This window comes from Monodon monoceros, unplaced genomic scaffold, assembly GCF_005190385.1.
Source record: "Monodon monoceros isolate NGI ecotype Baffin Bay Population unplaced genomic scaffold, NGI_Narwhal_1 Super_Scaffold_11, whole genome shotgun sequence".
Classification (NCBI taxonomy): domain Eukaryota; kingdom Metazoa; phylum Chordata; class Mammalia; order Artiodactyla; family Monodontidae; genus Monodon; species Monodon monoceros.
In genome coordinates this window covers 128427376-128447847 of record NW_021703767.1, presented here as the reverse complement: position 1 = coordinate 128447847, position 20472 = coordinate 128427376, and the positions used below count along the sequence as shown (strand labels likewise).

Here is a 20472-nt window from a genome sequence, read left to right as displayed (position 1 = left end):
ACACCAAGATCTCCTGACGGGCAACTATACACAACAACATAGATGAATCTTACAAATGTAACCAGAAAGAAGTCAGATGCAACATTGTACATATTGTATGATTCCGTCTCTGTAAAGTTAAACAATCAGCAGAATTAGTCTATGTTGCCAGAAGTCAAGATAATGGATATCTTTGTGGGGAGATGGGAAGTAATTGGAGGAGAGGCACCCCCCGCTCTGTTAACGTTCTGTTTCTTGATGTGGGTGCTGGTTACAGGGGTGTGCTCACTTGGTGATAATTGCTCAAGTTGTATACTTAGGATATGTTAAGTTTTATGTATGTTTATTACACTTCAAGAAAAATTTTGAAAAATCTAAATTCGGAAGACTTCCCCCAGGCAGAGCTCATAGACTTCAGGAGGATGGGGCTGCGGGCTGCACTGGTGAGTAGAAGCAGCCCTCCCAGGGTTCAGCGCTTCACCTGACCTCAGACTTCAGCCAGGGTTGCAGGAGACCGTGTCAGGGGGATTGGGGGTGGGGGAGGGACCCGGAGTGGGCAACGAGACGCTTTTGGAGGAAGAGTCTGAGGATACCTGAAAATTGCGTTCAAAACGTTGTGTATGCGTGTGCACATGCTCTCCTGGGGTAAGGGTCCACAGTGTTCACCTAGTGGACCGCCCCTCAGTCCCGAAGAGTCTGTGTTGGAGACATCGAAGAGTTGCTTGTCCAGGGGGTCAAGGAACCCGCATTCTAGTAACTAACCTGGGGCCCAGGCGGTCACTCTCATCTTGGGCCTCGGCTTCTCTGTCCAGCGGGCTCCGGGGTTGCTGCGGTTCGTACCTCCGGGGTGCGGACTACTAGCCCGCGAGCAGAGATCCAGCCTCTCAGTTCCGGGCGCTGGGCAGAGGTGCAGCCGCAGCGAGCCCCTGCGAGCTGTCTGGGAGAGGGGTGGGGGTGTGGCGAGGGCAATGGGCCGGAAGGGCGAACCCTTCGGAGGAGGCGGATCCGCCCCCTCGCGGGCAGGTAAAGTTGGCCGAGGCCCCGGGAGCCGGGTAGGAGTCGCGCGCCGCCGAGGAGAATGAGGCTCGCGGTCTGCTCCGTGCTGTGCGCGGGGGTCCTGGGTGAGTGCGCACTGGGAGCCGGGTGGGGGCCGGCCGTTTAGGATGGGACCGGGTGCCAGCCGAGGGTCAGCCACGGCGGGACACTGCACTGCCTCGTCTAGGCGGCTTCGAAGCAACCCAGCGCCTGGCTGGCTCCAAAGTGCCTTCCACCGCCAGTGGTGCATCAGTGCACCTGACCAACTTTCGCCCTTGCAGAAACCCTGCAGGCTAGGGCAGGAGTTCGCAAACTCTGACCAGCCGACCAAATCCCGCCAGCTGCCTGATATACAGCCGAACGAGCTAAGAATGGGTTTTACATCTTTACATGTGTGAAAGAAAATAAAAAGAAAAATAGCTTGACACATAAGAATTATGTGAAATTCAAATGTCAGCGTCCATAAATAAAACTTCATTGCAACACGATCATGCTCATTCAGGTATTGTCCACGGCTGCTTTCAGGCTTTAAGGGCAGAGTGGAGAGTTGCCACAAAGACTGTATGGCCCACAAAACTAGTAATTGCCTAGCTAGCCCAGTACAGAAAAAGTTCATGACCCCTGGCCTGGAGGCTGTTCGTCCAGTTTACAGTGAAGGAAACAGGGTCAGAGGAGAGAAGGGAATTTTTCCGAGGGCTCAAGGACTATTATTAAGAGGGGGAGGGGCACATCAGGGAAGCTTGTCATGTCAGGTATCTAACCAGAAGGATCTTTCCTGCTCTGAACTGTACAATGCCTCCCATCCCGACTACACACTAGGCAGGTGGAGGAATATAGGGCAGAAACAATCACCCTAGAATGGAATCCACCTGCCACTCGGTGCCATGTGACTGGGTGGTCCCTTGCCCTCCTCTCTGAGCTGATTTCCTCCTCAGTTCAGTAGAAATTACTTTTTCACAGCAAACACACAGTTGCTGTGAAAGTGACATGAAGTCATGTACCTAAGGGCAGAGCTGTAGGCACAGGTGAGTTATCACTGGAAAAAAAATCCTGCACGTAAATGTAGGGGGCCCCTTCCCATGTTGGGGGACTGTCAGGGCTCTTGGCTGGGTAGCTGTAAGGAAGGTAATGGTGCAAAGTCACTGACCTCATGCAGGTGGAGACCCCTGCTTGGCGGGACAACTGGGTTCTGTCCAGCCCTGATTCTGTCAGGTCTCAGGCTGTCTTAAATCACTTCTGGGGTAGGGTATCTATCATGAGGGGAGGCATAACCCGGGCTGAGCAGAAGAAGGCAGGAAAGGCAAGGAGTGCTTTCAGGGATGGGGGTGGCCCTCCTTGGCCCAGTGCTGCCACCTAGGGCCACACGGGGAGCTCTGATGGGGCTGGGGAAGGCTGGCAATGTTGCTACAGCTGTGGTCCAACTATGGCTGCAAAAAATCCAGAGTGCAGCCCCCTGGCCTCTCCCGTATTCTTCCTGAACAGGGCTTCTGTTGTTTGTTCTTCCCCCATCCCCTCTCTTGGCAGTGTCAGGCACTGACCAAAAGTTCACTTTCCCAGTCGGCTCTGTGTTTACTAAACAGAGACAAGAGCTGCCTCTCCCTGGCCCTCCGCCCACTCCATCCCAGCATTCCTTCTCTCTTGGCCACTGGACAAGGCTGGAATCGAGGACGTGCTTTCTTCAAAGCTCAGTGTTCTTTTCCTATAAAAACCCTTCTGGTGGCAGATGACAGGAATGTAACCAAACTAGCTTAAACTAAAAGTGTCAGAGGAGTGGGAATGGTGATCAATAGGCCTTGCAAGAGCCAAGAACCAGGGGCTCAGTACAGCCTGTACCTCCACCTTGGCTGCCACCTCCTTTCTCTACCTTTTGCTCTTCTGGGGAAGAGATTTCTCCATGCAGTGAGCATGTGGCCACCAGCAGCTTTTCCCTTCTAGGAGCAGATTGAAATATCCACGGTGGGCTCTGATTGCCCCTTCTTGAAATTGTCACATGGTTGAATGGAGTGTTATTGATGGCTGGCCTAGTTTAGGTTACTTGACTCCATTGACACTTAGCTTGCTTGCACACACTCTTTCTTTTTAAAATCATTTTTATTGAAGCATAACTTGCTTTTAATAAAATGCTCTCCTACAAGTATACATAGTTCAATGAATTTCAAGAAATATGCCTACCCCCATAACTACCACCACAATCAAAATATAAAACATTTCCATCACTCCCAAACTGTCCCCTACCCCTTCCCAGTCATTCCCATTTTTTCCCACTTTAGGTAAGTTTTTCCTTTTCTAGGATTTCATGTAAATGGAATCATGCACTACATAGTCTTTTGTGTCTGGCTTGTTTCATTCAGCACAATTGTTTAGAGATTTATCCACATTGTTGTATGTATCAAAGTTCATTCCTTTTTATTGCTGAGTAGTATTCCATGGTATGACTTTATCACAGTTTGTTTTCCATTCATTTCTTAGTGGATGTTTAGGTTGTCTCCAGTTTGGGATATTATGACTAAAGCTGCTATGAATGTTAGTGTACAAGTCTTTGGGTGGACGTATATTTTCATTTGTTTTGGGTAAATATCTAGGAGTAGCACTGCTGGGTCATAATGGTAAGTTATGTTTAACTTGTTAAGAAAATGTCAAACTTTTTTGAGTAGTTGTACCATTTTCCATTCCCACCCACAGTATGATAATTTCAGTTCCTCCACATCCCGCTAACACTTGGTGTTTTCAATATTTTCACATTTAGCCATTCTGATAGGTGTGTGTAGTACCTCACAATGGTTTTAAATTGCATTTCCCTGATGAGTAATAATCTTGTAGCTTAGCTTTCCATTTTCTTTAATTAATTAATTTTTTTTGAATTTTTGAATTCTATTTTTTTATACAGCAGGTTCTTATTAGTTATCCATTTTATACATATTAGTGTATATATGTCCATCCCAATCTCCCAATTCATCACACCACCAATAAAATAATTAATTTTATTTATTTATTTTTGGCTGCACTGGGTCTTTGTTGCGGCACATGGGCTTTCTCTAGTTATGGTGAGCAGGGGCTACTCTTTGTTGCCGTGCGCGAGCTTCTCATTTCAGTGGCTTCTCGTGTTTCAGAGCACAGGCTCTAGTCTCACTGGCTCAGTAGTTGTGGCGCATGGGCTTAGTTACTCCACAGCATCTGGGATCTTCCTGGATCAGAGCTCAAACCCGCCTGCATTGGCAGGCGGATTCACTGTGCCACCAGGGAAGCCCTCCATTTTCTAAATGATACCTTCTGAAGAGCAGATGTTTTACATTTTGATCAGGTTCCCTTACCTAATTTTTATTTTTTGTTATTATGTTTTGTGTCCTCTCTAAAAATATTGATATAATTGGCTACCCCCAAAGTTGCAATAGTTTCCTCTTTGTTTTATTTTAGAAGTTTTATAGCTTCAGCTTTTATGTTTTGGTCTATGATACATTTTTAGTTAATTTTTGTGTATGGTATAAAGTAAGAGTTGGGATTCACTTTTCTCATATGAATATCCAGTTATTCCAGGACTTGTTTTCGAAAAGAATATCCTTTTTTCACTGAATTACCTCGGCAGCTTTGTTGAAAATCTACTGACCCTATATATATGGGTCAATTTCTAGACTCTTTGTTCTGTTACGTTAAGCTTTATATCTCTCCTTGTGCCAATATCACACTGTCTTGGTTACTGTAGCTTTATAATAAGTCTTGAAATCAGGTAGTATAAATCCTCCAACTCTATTGTACTACTTCAGTGTTGGTTTGGCCATTTAGATCTTTTGCATATCCAAACACAATTTTGAATCAGGTTATCAAATTCTATAAAAAACAATTAGGCTTGGATTATTATTGAGATAGCATTTAATTTATAGATTATTTTGAGGCTTGGCATCTTAACAATATTGAGTTTTCTAATCCATGAACATTCTATATCTATTTATTTAGGTCTTCTTTCATTTATCTTGGAAATTTTTTGTAGTTTTCATGTACAGCTCTTGTGCATAATTTGTTAAATTTATCCCTAATATTTCATATATATATATCTATTTTAGATTTTTTTTCTATTTTCTTTCATTTTTCTTGGCTGTATCAGGTCTTAGTTTTGGAACGCTGGATCTTCGTTGAGGCATATGGGATCTTTCGTTGCGGCACGGGCTCTTTGTTGTGGTGCGCAGGCTTCTCTCTACTTGTGGCGTGCAGGTTTTTCTCTCTCTAGTTGTGGTGTGCAGGCTCCAGGGAGCGTGGGCTCTGTAGTTGGCGGCAGGTGGGCTCTCTTGTTGAGGCATGTGAGCTCAGTAGTTGTGGCACAAGGGCTTAGTTGCCCCGTGGCATGTGGGATCTTATTTCCTCCACCAGGAATGGAACCCGTGTCCCCTGCATTGGAAGGTGGGTTTTTTACCACTGGACCACCAGGGAAGTTCTGATATTGCATATCTTTGAAAGCCATTGTAAGTATTATTTTTTATTTATTTATTTATTTATTTTTGCGGTATGCGGGCCTCTCACTGTTGTGGCCTCTCCTGTTGCGGAGCACAGGCTCCGGACGGGCAGGCTCAGCGGCCATGGCTCACGGGCCCAGCCGCTCCGCGGCACGTGGGATCCTTCCGGACCGGGGCATGAACCCGCGTCCCCTGCATCGGCAGGCGGACTCTCAACCACTGCGCCACCAGGGAAGCCCGTAAGTAGTATTTTTAAAGTTTCATTTTACAGTTTTTTCTTTTTAGCTTTGTAGAGATTCAACTGATTTTAGCGCTTTGACCTCAGATCCTAAGACCTTTCTAAATCATTTATTCCTTAAAATTTTCTGTGTAGAGAAACATGTTATCTGTGAATATAGACAATTTTCTATCTTCTTTTCCAACCTGTATGCCTTTTGTTTCTCTTTTGAGCTTTGTTAAAATGGTTAAGACCTCTAATACAGTGTTAAACAGAAGTGAAGAGAATGTCAATCTTTGCCTTGTTTCTAACCTGAAGGGGAAAGCATTCAGTCTTTCACCATTAGGTATAATATTAACTGTGGGGTTTTTTGTAGATGTTCTTTATCAGGTTGAGGACATTCCTTTCTATTCTTACTTTGCTTGGAATTTTGAATTGGCAAGTGCCTTTTCTGTTCTATAGAGATAATCGTATGAATTTTTCTGTTTTATTCTGTAATGTGGTGAGCTATACTGATTAGTTTTTGCACATTAATTCAACTTCACATTCCTGGGCAAGGGATAAACCTGTATGTGTGTGTGTGTGTGTGTGTGTGTGTGTGTGTTCATGTACTTAAGAATTTTTTTTTGGCTGCGTTTGATTTGTTAATATTTTGTAAATGATTTTTGTGTCTATGTTCATGGGGGATATTTGGTTGTAGTTTTCTTTACTTATAATGTCTTTGTTTGGATTTGATATCAGGTTAATGCTGGCCTTAGAAAATGAGTTAGGAGTATTACTTTCTCCTCTACTTTATAAGATCGTTTTTGCCACATTGGTGTTATTTCTGTTAAGTGTTTGATAGATTTCATGAGTGTAACCACTTGGGTCTGGAACTTCCTTTAACATTCATTATAGTGCAAGTTTGCTGTACCCAAATTCTCCCAACATTTGTTTGTCTGGAAAAGTTTATTTTTGCCTTCAGTTCTGAAAGTTATTTTCATTGGTTTTAGATTTCTAGGTTAGCAAGTTATTTTCCTTTTAGCACTTTAAGGATATTCCATTGTCTATGACTTGTGTGGTTTCTGACAAAAGGTCTGAGACATTTATTGTCTTTGCTCCTCTGTGCCTAATTTTGTCTCTTTTCTCTGGTTGCTTTAGAACTGGGAGTTTGTCGTTTTCATAATATTAGGAAAAATTCTGGCCAAATCTTTCTTCACATATTTTTTCTTGCCCCTTCCCCCCTTTTTTATCTTGGACTCCAGTTACACATATGTTAGATCACTTGATACTGTATGACAAGTCACTGAGGCTCTGATCATTTGTTTTTCTATCTTTCTTTCTCTCTGCTTCATTTTAGATAGTTTGTAATAATGTCTTCTAGATCATCTTTTTTCTTCCGCATATCTAATCAGCTCTTAATCTCATCCACTGGAATTTTTATTTCAGATATTCTATTTTTCATCTCTAGGAATTCTTTTTGGCGCCTTACATCTTATATTTGTTTCCTCATTATGCTCATGTTTTTCTTTTCTTGGGGGTAGGGTTCACTATTTACTTATGGCAAATATTCCACATCCATGATCCTCTCCAGTCAGAAGTTCTTTGAGAGTATGCCATGGGCCTTGGCCAGTCGGAGAATGGCATCATCTGACTCTCCCATCCTGTGAATGGCCCCACAGATAGCCTAGGTTTTGAACTGGGTGTTGAACCTGCCTGTTACTTTGTTGACCTCAGCCAAGTTCACCTGGACTGACGCGTGGTCTTTGGCGCTGATGATGCGGTTGCTGGCAGAGTATTTCTGCGGCAAATACAGGTCCACGAACTCCCTGGCATCATTTTGCATGTTGAGGGCATGTCTGGTGGCACCACAACAAGCATGGGAGCAGAAAGGAAGCGCCACATCCCCCAGCAGCGCTGATGTTCATGTTTTTCTTTAACGCTCCGAGCATACTTATAATATTTAAAATAGCTGTTTTAAAGCTATTTTCTGTTAATTTCCTCATCTCTTTCATTTCTGGTTCTGATTGTATTGACTGATTTTCCTCCTGGTTATGGATTACATTTTCCTGCACCTTCACTTGTGTATTAATTTTATTGGTTGCTGGATACTGTGAATTTTACCTTGCTGAGTACTGTATTTTGGTTTTTGGTTTTTGCTTTTTTTTTTTAATTTAAGGAGTGTCAACCTTTTTTTCTGACAGGCACTCATAATGTCTTCAGATCAGTTTAACCTTCTCAAGACTAATTTTCAAGATGTTTAGGCAGTGTCTAGAATACCCTTCTTTCTAGATCTAGTTTAGCTTACTTATGGAATCTTTCATAAATGCACTATTTATTCAATAAGATTTTCTCCACTCTGAATGGTGGGAACCCAAATGATTCCTAACCCCATTTGAGTTCTGAGAAATGTTTGGTTTAGGCTCCCTATTAAATTTTCTTTCCCTAGCAGTTGTCCTTGCCTGGCCTCCACAATGCTCAAATTGATATTTAGCCAGAATCTCCAAGGTGTGACAATTCTGGATCTCAATCTCTCTTCTCTTCCTCCTCTCTTTTTGCATTCCCTGCTCTTTGGTACCCTGTGCTGCACATTCTAATTGCCTCCACCTTACCAAACTATGATCTCTGTCTCCTCAACTTGGGGTGACCATCGGGCTGTTTCTTTTCTCTTCTCTGCCCTGCTATCTGGACATTTTGTCCAGGAAGAAAGCTAGTGTGATTACAGGGCTTACTTTATTTGTTTCCCTTCTCTCAGGGATCACAGTCCTGCACTTCCTGTTGTCCAATGTGTTAAAACATTTTTTTCGTATGTTTTTCCCCAGGTTTTTTTTTTTTTTTTCTCACCTGTTTAAAGTGCTAGGGCAAGTCCCATATCAGTTATTTCTCATAGGTGGAAACAGAAGCCCATCCTGGTTTGATTTTTTGTTTGTTTGTTTTGCGTTTTATTTGTTTAGTTCCCTGCTTTAGTACCATGTTTTTGTCAAGACTTTAGCGTTTCCCCTGACGATGCAAATATCATTCACCCTATTTTATACTCACACTGAATGAACTAGTGATTACCACTGGGGAGAGGGAGGGGATGAGGGGCAATATATAGGTAGGAGAGGGAATAAAAGATTATTATAGGATTATATGAAATTATCTGTGTGAAACTTTTGGAAATTGTAAAGCACGGTAGAATTTAAAGAATCTTTCATTCAATAATAAATAAATAAATAATTTAAAAACATCAGAAATTCAAAAGCTACAGTTTTAATCATTTGACCATAAGCACAGGTGACTGAAAATAGACTTTCAAAAAGGCTTTCTCAGTAAGTGCAAACCTTTGAAAAAGAAAAAAAAACTGCAATTGTATACAGTGGCTCTTTGTGTAACTTAACCTGCTTACAAAGCTATTTTCATTTATAGAGTTGTATTGTCTCTACAGTTATCAGTCATTTCTAAGAGCAGAAACGTTTTAAGAATCTGTATTGGCAAGCAGAATAAACATGCTTTGAAAGGCTCAAAATGCAATATGAGCTATTACTCCACACACTTCTATTCTGCGCAAGGGCATCTGTCCTGACAGCTCCATTCTCTCACTGGCTCTTCTACCCTGGCAGCTACTGTCGAAGGCCTGTTCAAAACAGAGCTGAAGCACTCCATTTGTCACTCCCTGTCTTTGGTATGGGATTCTCTCTAAGGAAATTTGACATCTCCTGTCCCATTTATTTTGATATTTCCTACTTGCAGACAGTTAAGACACAATACAGGCTTTGGAGTCAAACAGACCTGGGTGTTTCAAGTATTAGCTTCATCTCAAGTTATTTGATGTCTCTGACAGTTTTTTTGTTTGCTTGTTTAAACTCATCTACAAAATGGGAACACCAGTATTTAACCAGCAGGACAATTGTGGGCATTCGAGGAGGGTCATGTGCCTGGCCCACTGCCTGACACACAGGGCCTCCTCAAAAATTCATAGCTGTGACTGCTGTTACTTTCATCTGCTAGATTTCATCTAAGATGACATTTTGCTCAAATACCACAGTTCTGTAAACAGCATTTTGCCTTTGCATTATTGTTAACACTAATTACTACAGCCTAAAGTGCCAGTGAAATGAACAGACACTGATTTTAATGCCCCAGCAGTTACTACCATGTAAGGTTAGAGTATCTAATGCCAAGACAAAGATTAAATCATTAGGCCCAAATCTTCCTTCCCATAATGCTATTTTCTTTTTTGGTGTGAAATTCACTAAAATGAAATTAATCATTTAAAAGTATACAATTCAGTAGTATTTAGTATGTTCACAGGGTTATGCAACTACCACCTCTATCTAGTTCCACCATAGTTCCAACACCCCAAGAGAGCATCCTGTACCCATCCTCCTCTTCCCCAGCCCCTGGCCACCACCAATTTGCTTTCTGCCTCTATAGATTTACTTATTCTAGATATTTCATATAAATGGAGTCATATAATGTGTGGCCTCTTGTGTCTGGCTTCTTTCATTTAACGTATTATTTTTGAGCTTTATCAGTGCTGTAGCATGTAGCAGTACTTTACTCTTTTTACGGTAGATTATATTCCATTTTGTGGATGTACTATATTTTGCTTATCAATTCATTCATTGCTGTGCATTTGGGTTGTTTCCACCTTTTTTGACCATTGTGAAAAGTGCTGCTCTGAATATTTGTATATATGTATTTGAGTATCTGTTTTCAATTCTTTTGGGTATATACTTATGAGTGGAATTTCTGGGTCATATGATAATTCTGTATTTAACTTTTGGGTGATGCTTTGGCTTTTTTCTCCAAGGGAAAAGGCACAACCAGAGAAATGGCACCTGAGAATTTATGTGGGCCAGGCAGCCAGTCCAATTTGTGTCTACCCCTCTCAGCCAACCCTTGACTTTGTCTTTACCTTCTTCTTACAGCAGAGAAATGTGAGTGCTGTGGGTCACTTACACCCCTGGCCTGTCTCCCATAGGGCTGTGTCTGGCTGTCCCTGAAAAAACTGTGAGATGGTGCACTGTCTCAAGTCATGAGGCCAATAAGTGCTACAGCTTCCGTGACAACATGAATAATGTCCTTTCAGTGGATGGTCCTCATGTCACCTGTGTGAAGAGAACCTCTTACCTTGAGTGCATCAAGGCCATTGTGGTAAGTCACTGCTGCCTAAGAAGAGTGGAAGAAAATCCATACTTTCTCCTTCTTTTTTTGTACTTGTTATAGTTTATTGCTTCAGAACAACTTTCTCCCCCAAGGAACTAGACCATGCTTTAGAGGAGAAAGAAATAAGCTAAAGACTTGAAAGTACAGAGACTATGTGTAGATGAAAATATAGGTGCTCAACATTCATTAATAGTGAAAACAACAATAATAATAATTAAACAACTGATAGAGAAGGATTCAGTGAAAATGGTCACAGTAAAGCAAAGCCAGAATTGCACTGAAAGAGAAATCTATAAAGACTCAGAAATAAACAAGAAGCTGTAGTATCACTATTATTACTTAATATTGTTTTTGGAATTTCCTAGTAATGCAATGATATAAAATACATATGAGATAGAAACAAACAAAATATCAATATTTTCAGATGCTTGCACGCCTAGAAAGTACAATGGAATCAAAAGAAATGTTACCATAATTATTAATGAAAAAATTAGTTTGGTAAAAGATAAATATATCACAATTAATGTCATTTTCATATATCAACAGTCACTAGTTGGGGAAAAATAACCCCAAATTGTGATCTCATTTACATTTAAAATGATATACAGAAAAATGTTGCAGGGAAAAAAATCATATGAGAGATCCGTAAGATTATTATAAATGTAATACAAAAGTCTGAGACAAATGAACAGTACTTATTAATAAATTAAAACATATGCCATATTCCCAGACAGGAAGACTAAACTTCATACATGTGCACATTTTCCCAAAGTTAATTCATAAATTTAATATAATTTTTATCAAAATTATATTATAAAATTTAAGAAGTCAGTAAAATAAGTTTACAATTCTTAAGAAGAAGTGTGGGTGAGGATATAAAATAGTATTATGAAAAATGAAATGAGCTGGGGAGTAGCTGAGGCCTGCCTGAAACTATAACATATTTAATAACAGCATTACAAAGAACAGGGTCCTCGGACAGATGTAGAAGATCTGGAAGAGAACAAAATTCAGACATCTTCCGAGCTTTCTATACATACATCCATCTGTCTAATTATCTACATGATATGATGTAGATGCAAACTATGATGAATGTCCAACACTAAGGCAGTCTGGTCTAGGCTTAATGGTTACATACACATAGATTTAGATATTGTATGATAAGGCATACTTTCCAAACAAATGTCTGAGAAAGGATTCTTTAGTTGGACAACTGGATAGCCATTTAGAAATAAAATCAAGTGAGATTTTTAATCCATTTACCAAAATAAACTCCCAGCTTGACTCAATTTGACTAATGTAGATAGATATAAAAAGATAAATCACAGAAGCAGACAAATTTGGAAATGTAAAAATTTTAAGTCTCTGACAAAGGAAAAAGATTAAAGCCCTAAGCATACAGAAAAATATATTCACATCAGCTATAACGAAACAGTGTAGTGTAAAAGCTATGTAAAGATGTCATTTAAATTTATAAGAAATGCTTAAGAATAACAAGCTATAAACAAACTACTCACAGAAATGACAACTAATAGACGATACAAGTAAGGAAGGGAAAATGTTCATCCTTTATAATAATCAAAGGATGCAAATAAAACCACCTTAAGGTAGCAGTTTATATCTCGTAATGTGATAACATTTCTTAAATGATAGTATTTCTTGCCAGTAGTTTTGCTTGAAATTGGTATGCATTGCTATGGGCATTAGAAATTATAAATTTCTACATCATTTCTGGAGAAAAATTTGGAAATATTCAGTAAGGGTCATAAAGATGTACACAAACTTTATTTATTTTCTCTAATTCATTCATATTTATATATGACCTTATGCAATTGTGGGACCTGGTTAAGAGATATCTGTAAGACTATTGTCTTTGCATCTGATACTGGAACTTGAGGAGGAGGTGGTCAGGAGGGGGAAGATGTGTGCAAAGCAGGAAAGACTGAGAACCATCTAGAACCTCAGTCATGAGCTGGAGCCCATGGGGATGGACTGAAACCTGTTCTTGTTGCTTCTGACCTTGATGGTGTTCACAAGGCCTAGTGGCCTTCTTGTCTTTTACCTTTATACTAAATCCCTCCTTTTCTTAAATTGGTTTCTGATACATGCAACCAACAGAATACTAATTTGATATATGTATATACATATGTATACATATACTTATATATGAATACACATTGTAAAATATATGTAAGAAAAAATGAGATGGAGTAAAGGGAGGCAAGTATACAGAAATGTAGTATTAAATTTATAAAAAGCTAAATTACTTTAAATGTCAATTAAGAAATGAATAAAAAGCACTATTTACAATAGCCAAGATACAAAAGCAACCTCAGTGTCCATCAGTAGATGAATGGATAAAGAAGATGTGGTGTATATATACAATGGAATATTACCCATAAAAAAGAGTGAAATCTTGCCATTTGTGACAACATGGGTGGACCCAGAGGGTATTATACTAAGTGAAATAAGTCAGACAGAGAAAGGACAAATGCTGTATGATTTCACTTATATGTGGAATCTAAAAGACAAAACAAATGAACAAATATAACAAAACAGAAACAGAGTCATAGATACAGAGAACGGGTGGTTGCCAGAGGGAAGATGCGTAGAAGGAGGAAAGATATAGGTGGGGGAGATTGAGAGGTACAGACTTCCAGTTGAAAAAAAAAGATTTCCATGAGGAAATGAGGGGTAGGGAATAATCCAACCTCATTTTTGAGAAGAGGCTGTGAAGTTACTGCTTCTCTCAGGGAGGAAGGAATTCTTGGCTGAGAGATCCTTGAAGAGGGAATCCAGACTCAAGAGTGCAAACCATGACTTCTTATGGGTGGAAATATTCTACAACTCATTCACTCAATTCAACATTTATTGGACACCTATTGGCAGTCGGTGCTGGGATTTGGCGGGATAAAACAACACAGTAACATCCCCACCTTGGAGGAGCCTGCATTTCAAAGGGGAGGACAAACAATAAATAAAGGTTTGTCAGATGGTTGATAAGGGCTCAGGAGAGAAACAGAGGGCTTCCAGCATTTATGAGGTGGTAGTTTTAAGAGCACAGTTGGAGAAAGGCTCACTGAGAAGGCTTTTGAGCCAACACTAGGGGGGCGGAGGAGGTCTGAGCCATACCAAGTATCCATGGCGATACTTGTCAAGTGTCCCTGGCAGAGGGTTAGGTGAGTCTTCCTCAGAGGTGAGGGGCTTCATTCATGTCTGGCCTTTTCTCTTTCAGGCAAACAAAGCAGATGCTGTGACCATTGATGGAGGTTTGGTGTTTGAGGCAGGCCTGGCCCCCTACAACCTGAAGCCGGTCGTGGCAGAATTCTACGGGTCAAAAGATGGTGCGTCTTCCGCGGGGACCCAGGTCTCTGTTCTGACACAGCAGCCACAGCGGGAGGCAGGGACTCTGTTGGCATTACACTTGCAGGGAACAAAGCTGCTGGAGTTCTTTAGACTGTGAGAGGCTGTTACCTCCGCTAACTCATGGGGGCTGGGATCTTGGCTCTTTCTGGGAAGCTGTGAACTCTGAGCATCCTGATGGGAATGCTGCTTGTGCCGCTGAGTGACAGCGGACATGTTGTCCAGAGTCCACTGCCCGCCCAGTGGGGTCGCCCATCTCTGGAGACACACAGACCTGGACAGCCTCTCTGTGTGCCAAGTCCTCTGCAGGTACTAGAGAACACAGTTTGAAGAATGGGGTTTGGGGAGGCGAAGAATGGGGTGCCTGCCATACTTGTCCATGGGTGTCACCAGTGTGTGTGTGAGCATGGTCTGTCTCAATTTGAGTCCAGCTTGCAGGGCCCTGGCGAAACCCTGGAGACGCCCTCCATACCTTCCCCCCACACCTTCATCTTCGTGCCCAGGCTGCAGACAGAGAAGGGAGAAGAGCCCGTGGGGAGAAACAGTAAATCTCAATGACTGGGAGCTGCAGGCCCTGTAATAGCTGGTGCAGAGAAAGAACTCAAGTGTATTGCCTTGAAGAGGGGCAGTTTCCTTTCTTCTGTCAATCAAGGGCCTTTCCCTTTCCTTTTCTGCCTGCTTACCAGGAGATGTTGCAGGTCCTAGGATCCTCCCAAGTTCCATTGCACACACTCTGGAAGATGAGTGGCAATGACGTGGCATCTTCCTTTGGCCCTTCTTTCTCTGCTCCTTTTCAGATCCACAGACTCACCATTATGTTGTAGCCGTGGTGAAGAAGGGCAGCGATTTCCAGCTGAACCAGCTCCAAGGCAAGAAGTCCTGCCACACAGGTCTGGGATGGTCTCCTGGGTGGAACATCCCCATCGGGATACTTCTTCCCTCTGACTTGGTTGAAAAAGGTAAGCTGGCTGGGACGGGGTACCCTGAGGCAGGGCTCCTACTCCCAGCACCCACGTGGATTCTATCGGGGCCTTACGAACACTAACAGGCGTACAGGTTTCATAAACTCCAAGATGCGGACAACCTGCTTTAAACGTGTGCTGTCTGGGTTTGCTGCACCAGCGAGCCTTGGGAACTGGCAGCTGAGTCTTTCCTTCTCTCAGCAAAGGAACCCCGGTCTCTGAGCTCCTGGCAGCCCCACATTCACGGTAATCCCAGCAGTTTGGCTTGATAAGGGCCATCGTGGAGGCTGACGAGAAAGGGGAACTGCCTTCCAGCTGCCCAGGAAAGCTCACTGGGGATGATCGCCATACCGCCAGCAGTCAGGCCTCAGTGCTGTGGGTGAGGGCTTGGGATGAAGGCGAGAGGGGATGAGTGGACCAGAGCTATGATTTTTTGTGTACTCCAGTCTCTTGTTCAGTTCCGATGAGCCATGGTGAGCCTAGGGTGCCTTTTCAGCCCCTGAAAGATGACAGCCAAATTTTCTGTGCTCTGCCAAAGTGTGTCTTTTTGAGCCCTGCCAACTCTGCAGCATTTATGTTTCACCTGTGTTTGGGGCTGCAGAGGTCAGAAGGGGTGCTGCAGCCTGGGCCACAGCTCTGGCCATGTTTGCACTTTCTTGGGGTTCCTGCTTGCCCCGGTGTCAGACGCTGTGGGACGTCTGTCTGGGCGGTTATGATGCGGCTGTTGGCACACCCCCGCGCCCATGAGGCAAGTTAATCCAACCCCCTCCCATGAGTTCCTGGAAGAGGGATCCCCAGGAGCCACCACAGACCCTGGATCAGAAGCGGAGAGGGGTGGGTGGGACCACGTCCTGAGATAAGGAAGGGCTGTCGGGGGTTCCTGCGTGTTTAGAGTCCTGCGGCCTCTCCCACCACCCCGAGCCTCCGTGTTGGTGAGCTAACCAGGTGAGTGGTGCTGGGGCTGCAGCTTGGGTCAGTGCAGCTCAGCAGTTTTCGCGCCCTGCAGGGGACAGGCTGGGAAGCTTCTCTTGGGCTGGAGCCCCGGGACCACGCGTGAGCCAGCCACGCCCTCAGACCCGGGCACTGTCGGCCACCTCTGCACACCCACTTCCTCATGACAGTCCCAGGCAGTGCATGCAGACCTCTGGGCTCTCACATACGGACACACACACACACACACACACACACACACACGCATGCACGACCCGGGGGCCCTGGCAGCTCATGCCCTGAGGTCCGTGTGTCTCCGTGTTGAGCAGCAGCGGCTAAGTTCTTCGCGGGCAGCTGCGTCCCCTGTGCGGATCAGACGGCTTTCCCCAAACTGTGCCAACTGTGTGCGGGGAAGGGGACCGACAAGTGCGCCTGCAACTCCCACGAACCGTACTTCGGCTACTCGGGGGCCTTCAAGTGAGTGGGGCCCCCTTGCTCCTCTTCTTCACTCTGATGATGGGGAAACTAAGGCACAGGGAGTGGACGGGGCCTGCCCCAGACCACCTAGAGTGTCGGTGTGAAACACAGGGTCTCGAGTGCCTCCCACGGCCCACCCTCGTTCCTGCCCGTCCTGAGGGGCAGTCTTCTGTGGGGGAGCCCCGCTCGTCTCCCCAGATGGAGGGGTCTGGACCAGGGAGGTCTCTGGGATCCATGGACACAGGCTTGGACTCCCAGCTGGGCCAAGGGCTGGGAACCCTCCCCCACACCAGCTGCTTCTCTCTACCTGAGTATCTCTGTGTCAGGGATGCATGCTGCTTCTCCCCACCTCCCACTCAGCCCCCTGCCTGCAGGCACCTCTCCATACTCCACGCCCTGCAAGAGACATAGCTGCTGCTCAAAACCAGAGCAAAACTGGCCGGGAGTCCAAGCCTGTCTAGAGTTTTTAACCTCTATGTAAAAGGCTTTAAACCTTTTTTTTTTTTTTTTTTTTTTAATCTGTTGCTTTTGGCTGCCTTCGAAGAGGAAGGTGGTGGGTCCCTCTTTTGCAGCCTCCCTCCCCAGAGTTGCCTGGGATGTAGCTTAGGGGGCTCCTGCTTGCTTCAGACCTGGGCTTGGCTGTGGGGATTCAAAGGGTCTTCAGACAGGGCCATCACCTCTGTGAGGACGGACTGAAGCCTGGGAAACTGTGGGTGAAGCCCTGTTAGCCAGTGGACCGGGGCAGAGCCTGGGGAGGGGGGTACTGGGGGAGGGGCGAGACTGTGCTGTGGACAGTGCCTGACCACAGCTGTCCTGGTCCTCAGGTGTCTTCAGGACAGTGTGGGGGACGTGAGCTTCGTGAGGCACATGACGGTGTTTGGTAAGTGCCGGACGGAGGAAGAATCCTGCGGGCCACCCTCTGGCCAGAGGAACGCATTCCTTCCTGAGCCGCCTTACATCTAGAGATGGGTGGTGCTAAGATCTTAATGAAATAGGAGAGTTTCTGTATAAAAAACACTTCCACTGTTTGTACTTTGTTTAGTGCTCAGTTTGTTCAGTCTATAAATCTACCAAACAAATCTGAGCGTTTAAGCATTACTTACCAACTAATAAAACAAGTTTTAATAATCAGATTCTCTTAGTCACTGGAATACCAGTTTCCAATCTAATCACTTTCTCCTGAATACTTCATTATGAAGGGCTCCTAAATGCTTTAATCACCTTAAACAAACACAGATTATTATAATGATTTCAGAACTTATTAGCACATCTATAATTAAATCTGTTGCAAAAGCATTACTACCATCGACAAAGATGTATTTCTATGTTAAAAAAAAAAACCTTCCAGAGTTTTGGGCAGTTTATCAGAAACAAACAAACAAAATAATATTTCAGACAAGTTCAGTTTACAGATTCTGGGTTTTATAACCAATTAAATTTCTATTAGATACAAAACACACTTGTATCACTTAGGATGTTTAAACAAGAGAGGTGTATTTTATGCTAGGTTCATTTTTTGAAATGTGTCTGCCACCTCAAGGAGAATTTTGAGCCCTCGCTTTTTCCAGGGGCCTTGGTTCCTCGCAGCCTGGTGTCTTTCCCTGACATGGAGCAGAAGTGTAGTGGCTTTGTTCCCTTGCTCAGCTGTTCACAATTCACTGTCCCCTCATTATCACACACTGACCTGGTTTGCTAGCATTTTGGCAATTCATGTGTATCTTATCATCAATAATTTTAATTAGTGGTGTCATCTATGGGTTTTGTCTCCCAGAATCAAGTTGTTCCCGATAGCCGTCATTGTTATTTCCTCTGGCTGCTCAAGTTGGCACAGTTAGGCCAATGGGTAGCATCTTCTAATGCTCACCCTGGAGAACTGAAAACATCCTCACTTTCTGAAAACAACCAATTGTCCAAGACCATCCCAATTTCCCTTTGCTGAAAGTCACATGTCCACTATTATATAAGATCCCTCATTGTCTTTTAAGCAGAAGTTTCTGAGTTTCATTGTCCTAGCTTGGCGCTGTGTCAGCCACAGACTAACTCAGACTTTGATGAGTTCCCTTAACCCTCTTAGCCTCAGTCTCCTCATCTCTAGAATAGGGTAATCTGGATAATCTACCAGCCTCCCCCAGTTGTTATGAGGATTAAACGAGACAGAGCATGGAGAGCCTTCAGGTCAGTCTTTGGTGTGCTGTGCGCTCTCAGAAAACATTTGCTGTCACCATCCTTGTTAGCAGAGCCTTGGGCTGAGCATGCCTCCCAGCCCTGGGTCTCTCTGCAGTGAGAACGTGTCATTTCATCTCCTGAGGGCTCAGCATCCTCACCTGTATAAAATGTATTTGGAAAAGATTCTCTTTTAGTCCTCCTCAGGCTGTTAAAAAATGATTAAAGAAGACAGTTTAGGTGATACAAACTTCAACACTTCTTGAAGTTGGCAGTCTCCATTCAGAGAACTGCAAAATAGGGCAGAAGGCAGGAAGCTTTGATAGGATAAAGAACAACTAAGAGAAAAATAGATAATATCTGATTGGCTGGGGCCACATTGCCAAGGGTGAGAAGGAAGAAGGAAGGAAGTATAGACCCAGAGTTGGCTTGGCACTGGGGGCCTGGCTGACTGGATAGACTGCGTTTCTGGTCAAGCAGAACATTTACAGGCACAGGAAGTTATCTAAGTTTTGGTGGTGACGTGGCATCCCAGGCAGGAGCGGCTCCGTCTTGGCCTTAGAAAGTTATTTCAACAAATCCCCAAACAATCTGGGATACAGGGAGGGGCAGGGACCACACCTCCTTCTCTGCCTGCCGACGGCTCATGTGGGCTTCCCTCCACAGAGAACCTGGCTGACAAGGCTGACAGGGACGAGTATGAGCTGCTCTGCAGGGACAACACCCGGGGGCCTGTGGACGAGTACGAGAGGTGCCACCTCGCCCGGGTCCCTTCCCACACTGTCGTGGCACGAAGCATGGGCGGCAAGGAGGACTTGATCTGGGAGCTTCTCAACCTGGCCCAGGTAGCCCCACCCACCATCCTCCCCTCCTGCGTAGGGGTCCCTGCTTGGATTTGGGGCGCTCTCGTTGACTCCCTTCTAGCCACTGTGGAAGTCGTGGGTGTCCAGCACAGCGGGAACCATGCCACATGTCCTCCGCTTCACTGATAAGCACTCGGTCTGGATACGTGATGGGCAGCAGTGGCCATAAAACTCCCTCCCTTGGCATCATCAACGCCATGGGCCAAAGACTGCACAGAAGCCCCTTGTTGCCCCAATTTATTCTTCTCAGTTGTAAAGAGGTCCTCAGGCTACAATGCAGGTGCCGTTCCTCCATGAGGTGCTCCCCTCTTATCCCATTGGTGGGGACCCCTCAGCGGCAGGTTCCCGGCTGTGAGCATTCTGTGTCCTGCGCTGGCGGCCCTCTCTCCCAGCCCGCCCTCATCCGGTCACCTCTGTCAGCACCCTCTGCTCAGCACTGGGTGGTCAGAGATGAACTAGACACAGACCTGCCCTTGGGTCACTCACAGACGACTGTGGAAGATACGGTGAGCACATTATACACACAGATAATCACGAGAGGGCACAACCTTGGGGACATGGATTATGTACTTTGAAGGGACTGACTTGCAGGGCGTATCTGGAAAGGTTCCTGGGCCCCGGGGTAAGCTGTGGGCATCCCAAGGAAATGTGGGGTTTGCCAGAGAAGGCAACATGCAGAGCCACTGCAAAAGCAAAAAGCAGACAGACGTCGCAAAGAGCATGTGGGTAGGTGTTACCGTCAGCTACCATCAGGAATGGCTTTGGGCCAGTCAGTGGGAGTTATACGCAAAGGGCCCTTCGCTTTTTGGGGGTGCCAGAAAGAGGAAGGGACTGCTTGAAGGCCTTCAGTGGCAGGCTTGGGGTGGCAGACGCGCCCAGGACTTCTGATGTCCAGGCTTGATGGTCCT

The 20472-nt window shown here is 44.5% G+C and overlaps 1 protein-coding gene and 1 pseudogene across 2 annotated transcripts in view; one reads left to right on the top strand and one right to left on the bottom strand.

Annotated features, from left to right (window-relative positions):
• The first annotated feature begins 995 nt into the window (after positions 1–995).
• LOC114890927 (inhibitor of carbonic anhydrase) overlaps positions 996–20472 on the top strand; it is a 40285-nt gene continuing 20808 nt past the window's right edge. Inside the window, exons 1-7 of one of the 2 annotated variants that reach the window (XM_029214871.1) lie at positions 996–1100; positions 10622–10794; positions 14042–14150; positions 14967–15128; positions 16391–16538; positions 17363–17418; positions 19368–19546. In XM_029214871.1, the coding sequence (XP_029070704.1) occupies positions 1058–1100; positions 10622–10794; positions 14042–14150; positions 14967–15128; positions 16391–16538; positions 17363–17418; positions 19368–19546 (870 nt within the window). In that variant the 5' untranslated portion in view covers positions 996–1057. The remainder of the gene's footprint in view (positions 1101–10621; positions 10795–14041; positions 14151–14966; positions 15129–16390; positions 16539–17362; positions 17419–19367; positions 19547–20472) is intronic. The other variant, XM_029214872.1, reaches the window with a different exon arrangement.
• On the bottom strand, positions 7250–7534 carry LOC114890928 (annotated as a pseudogene).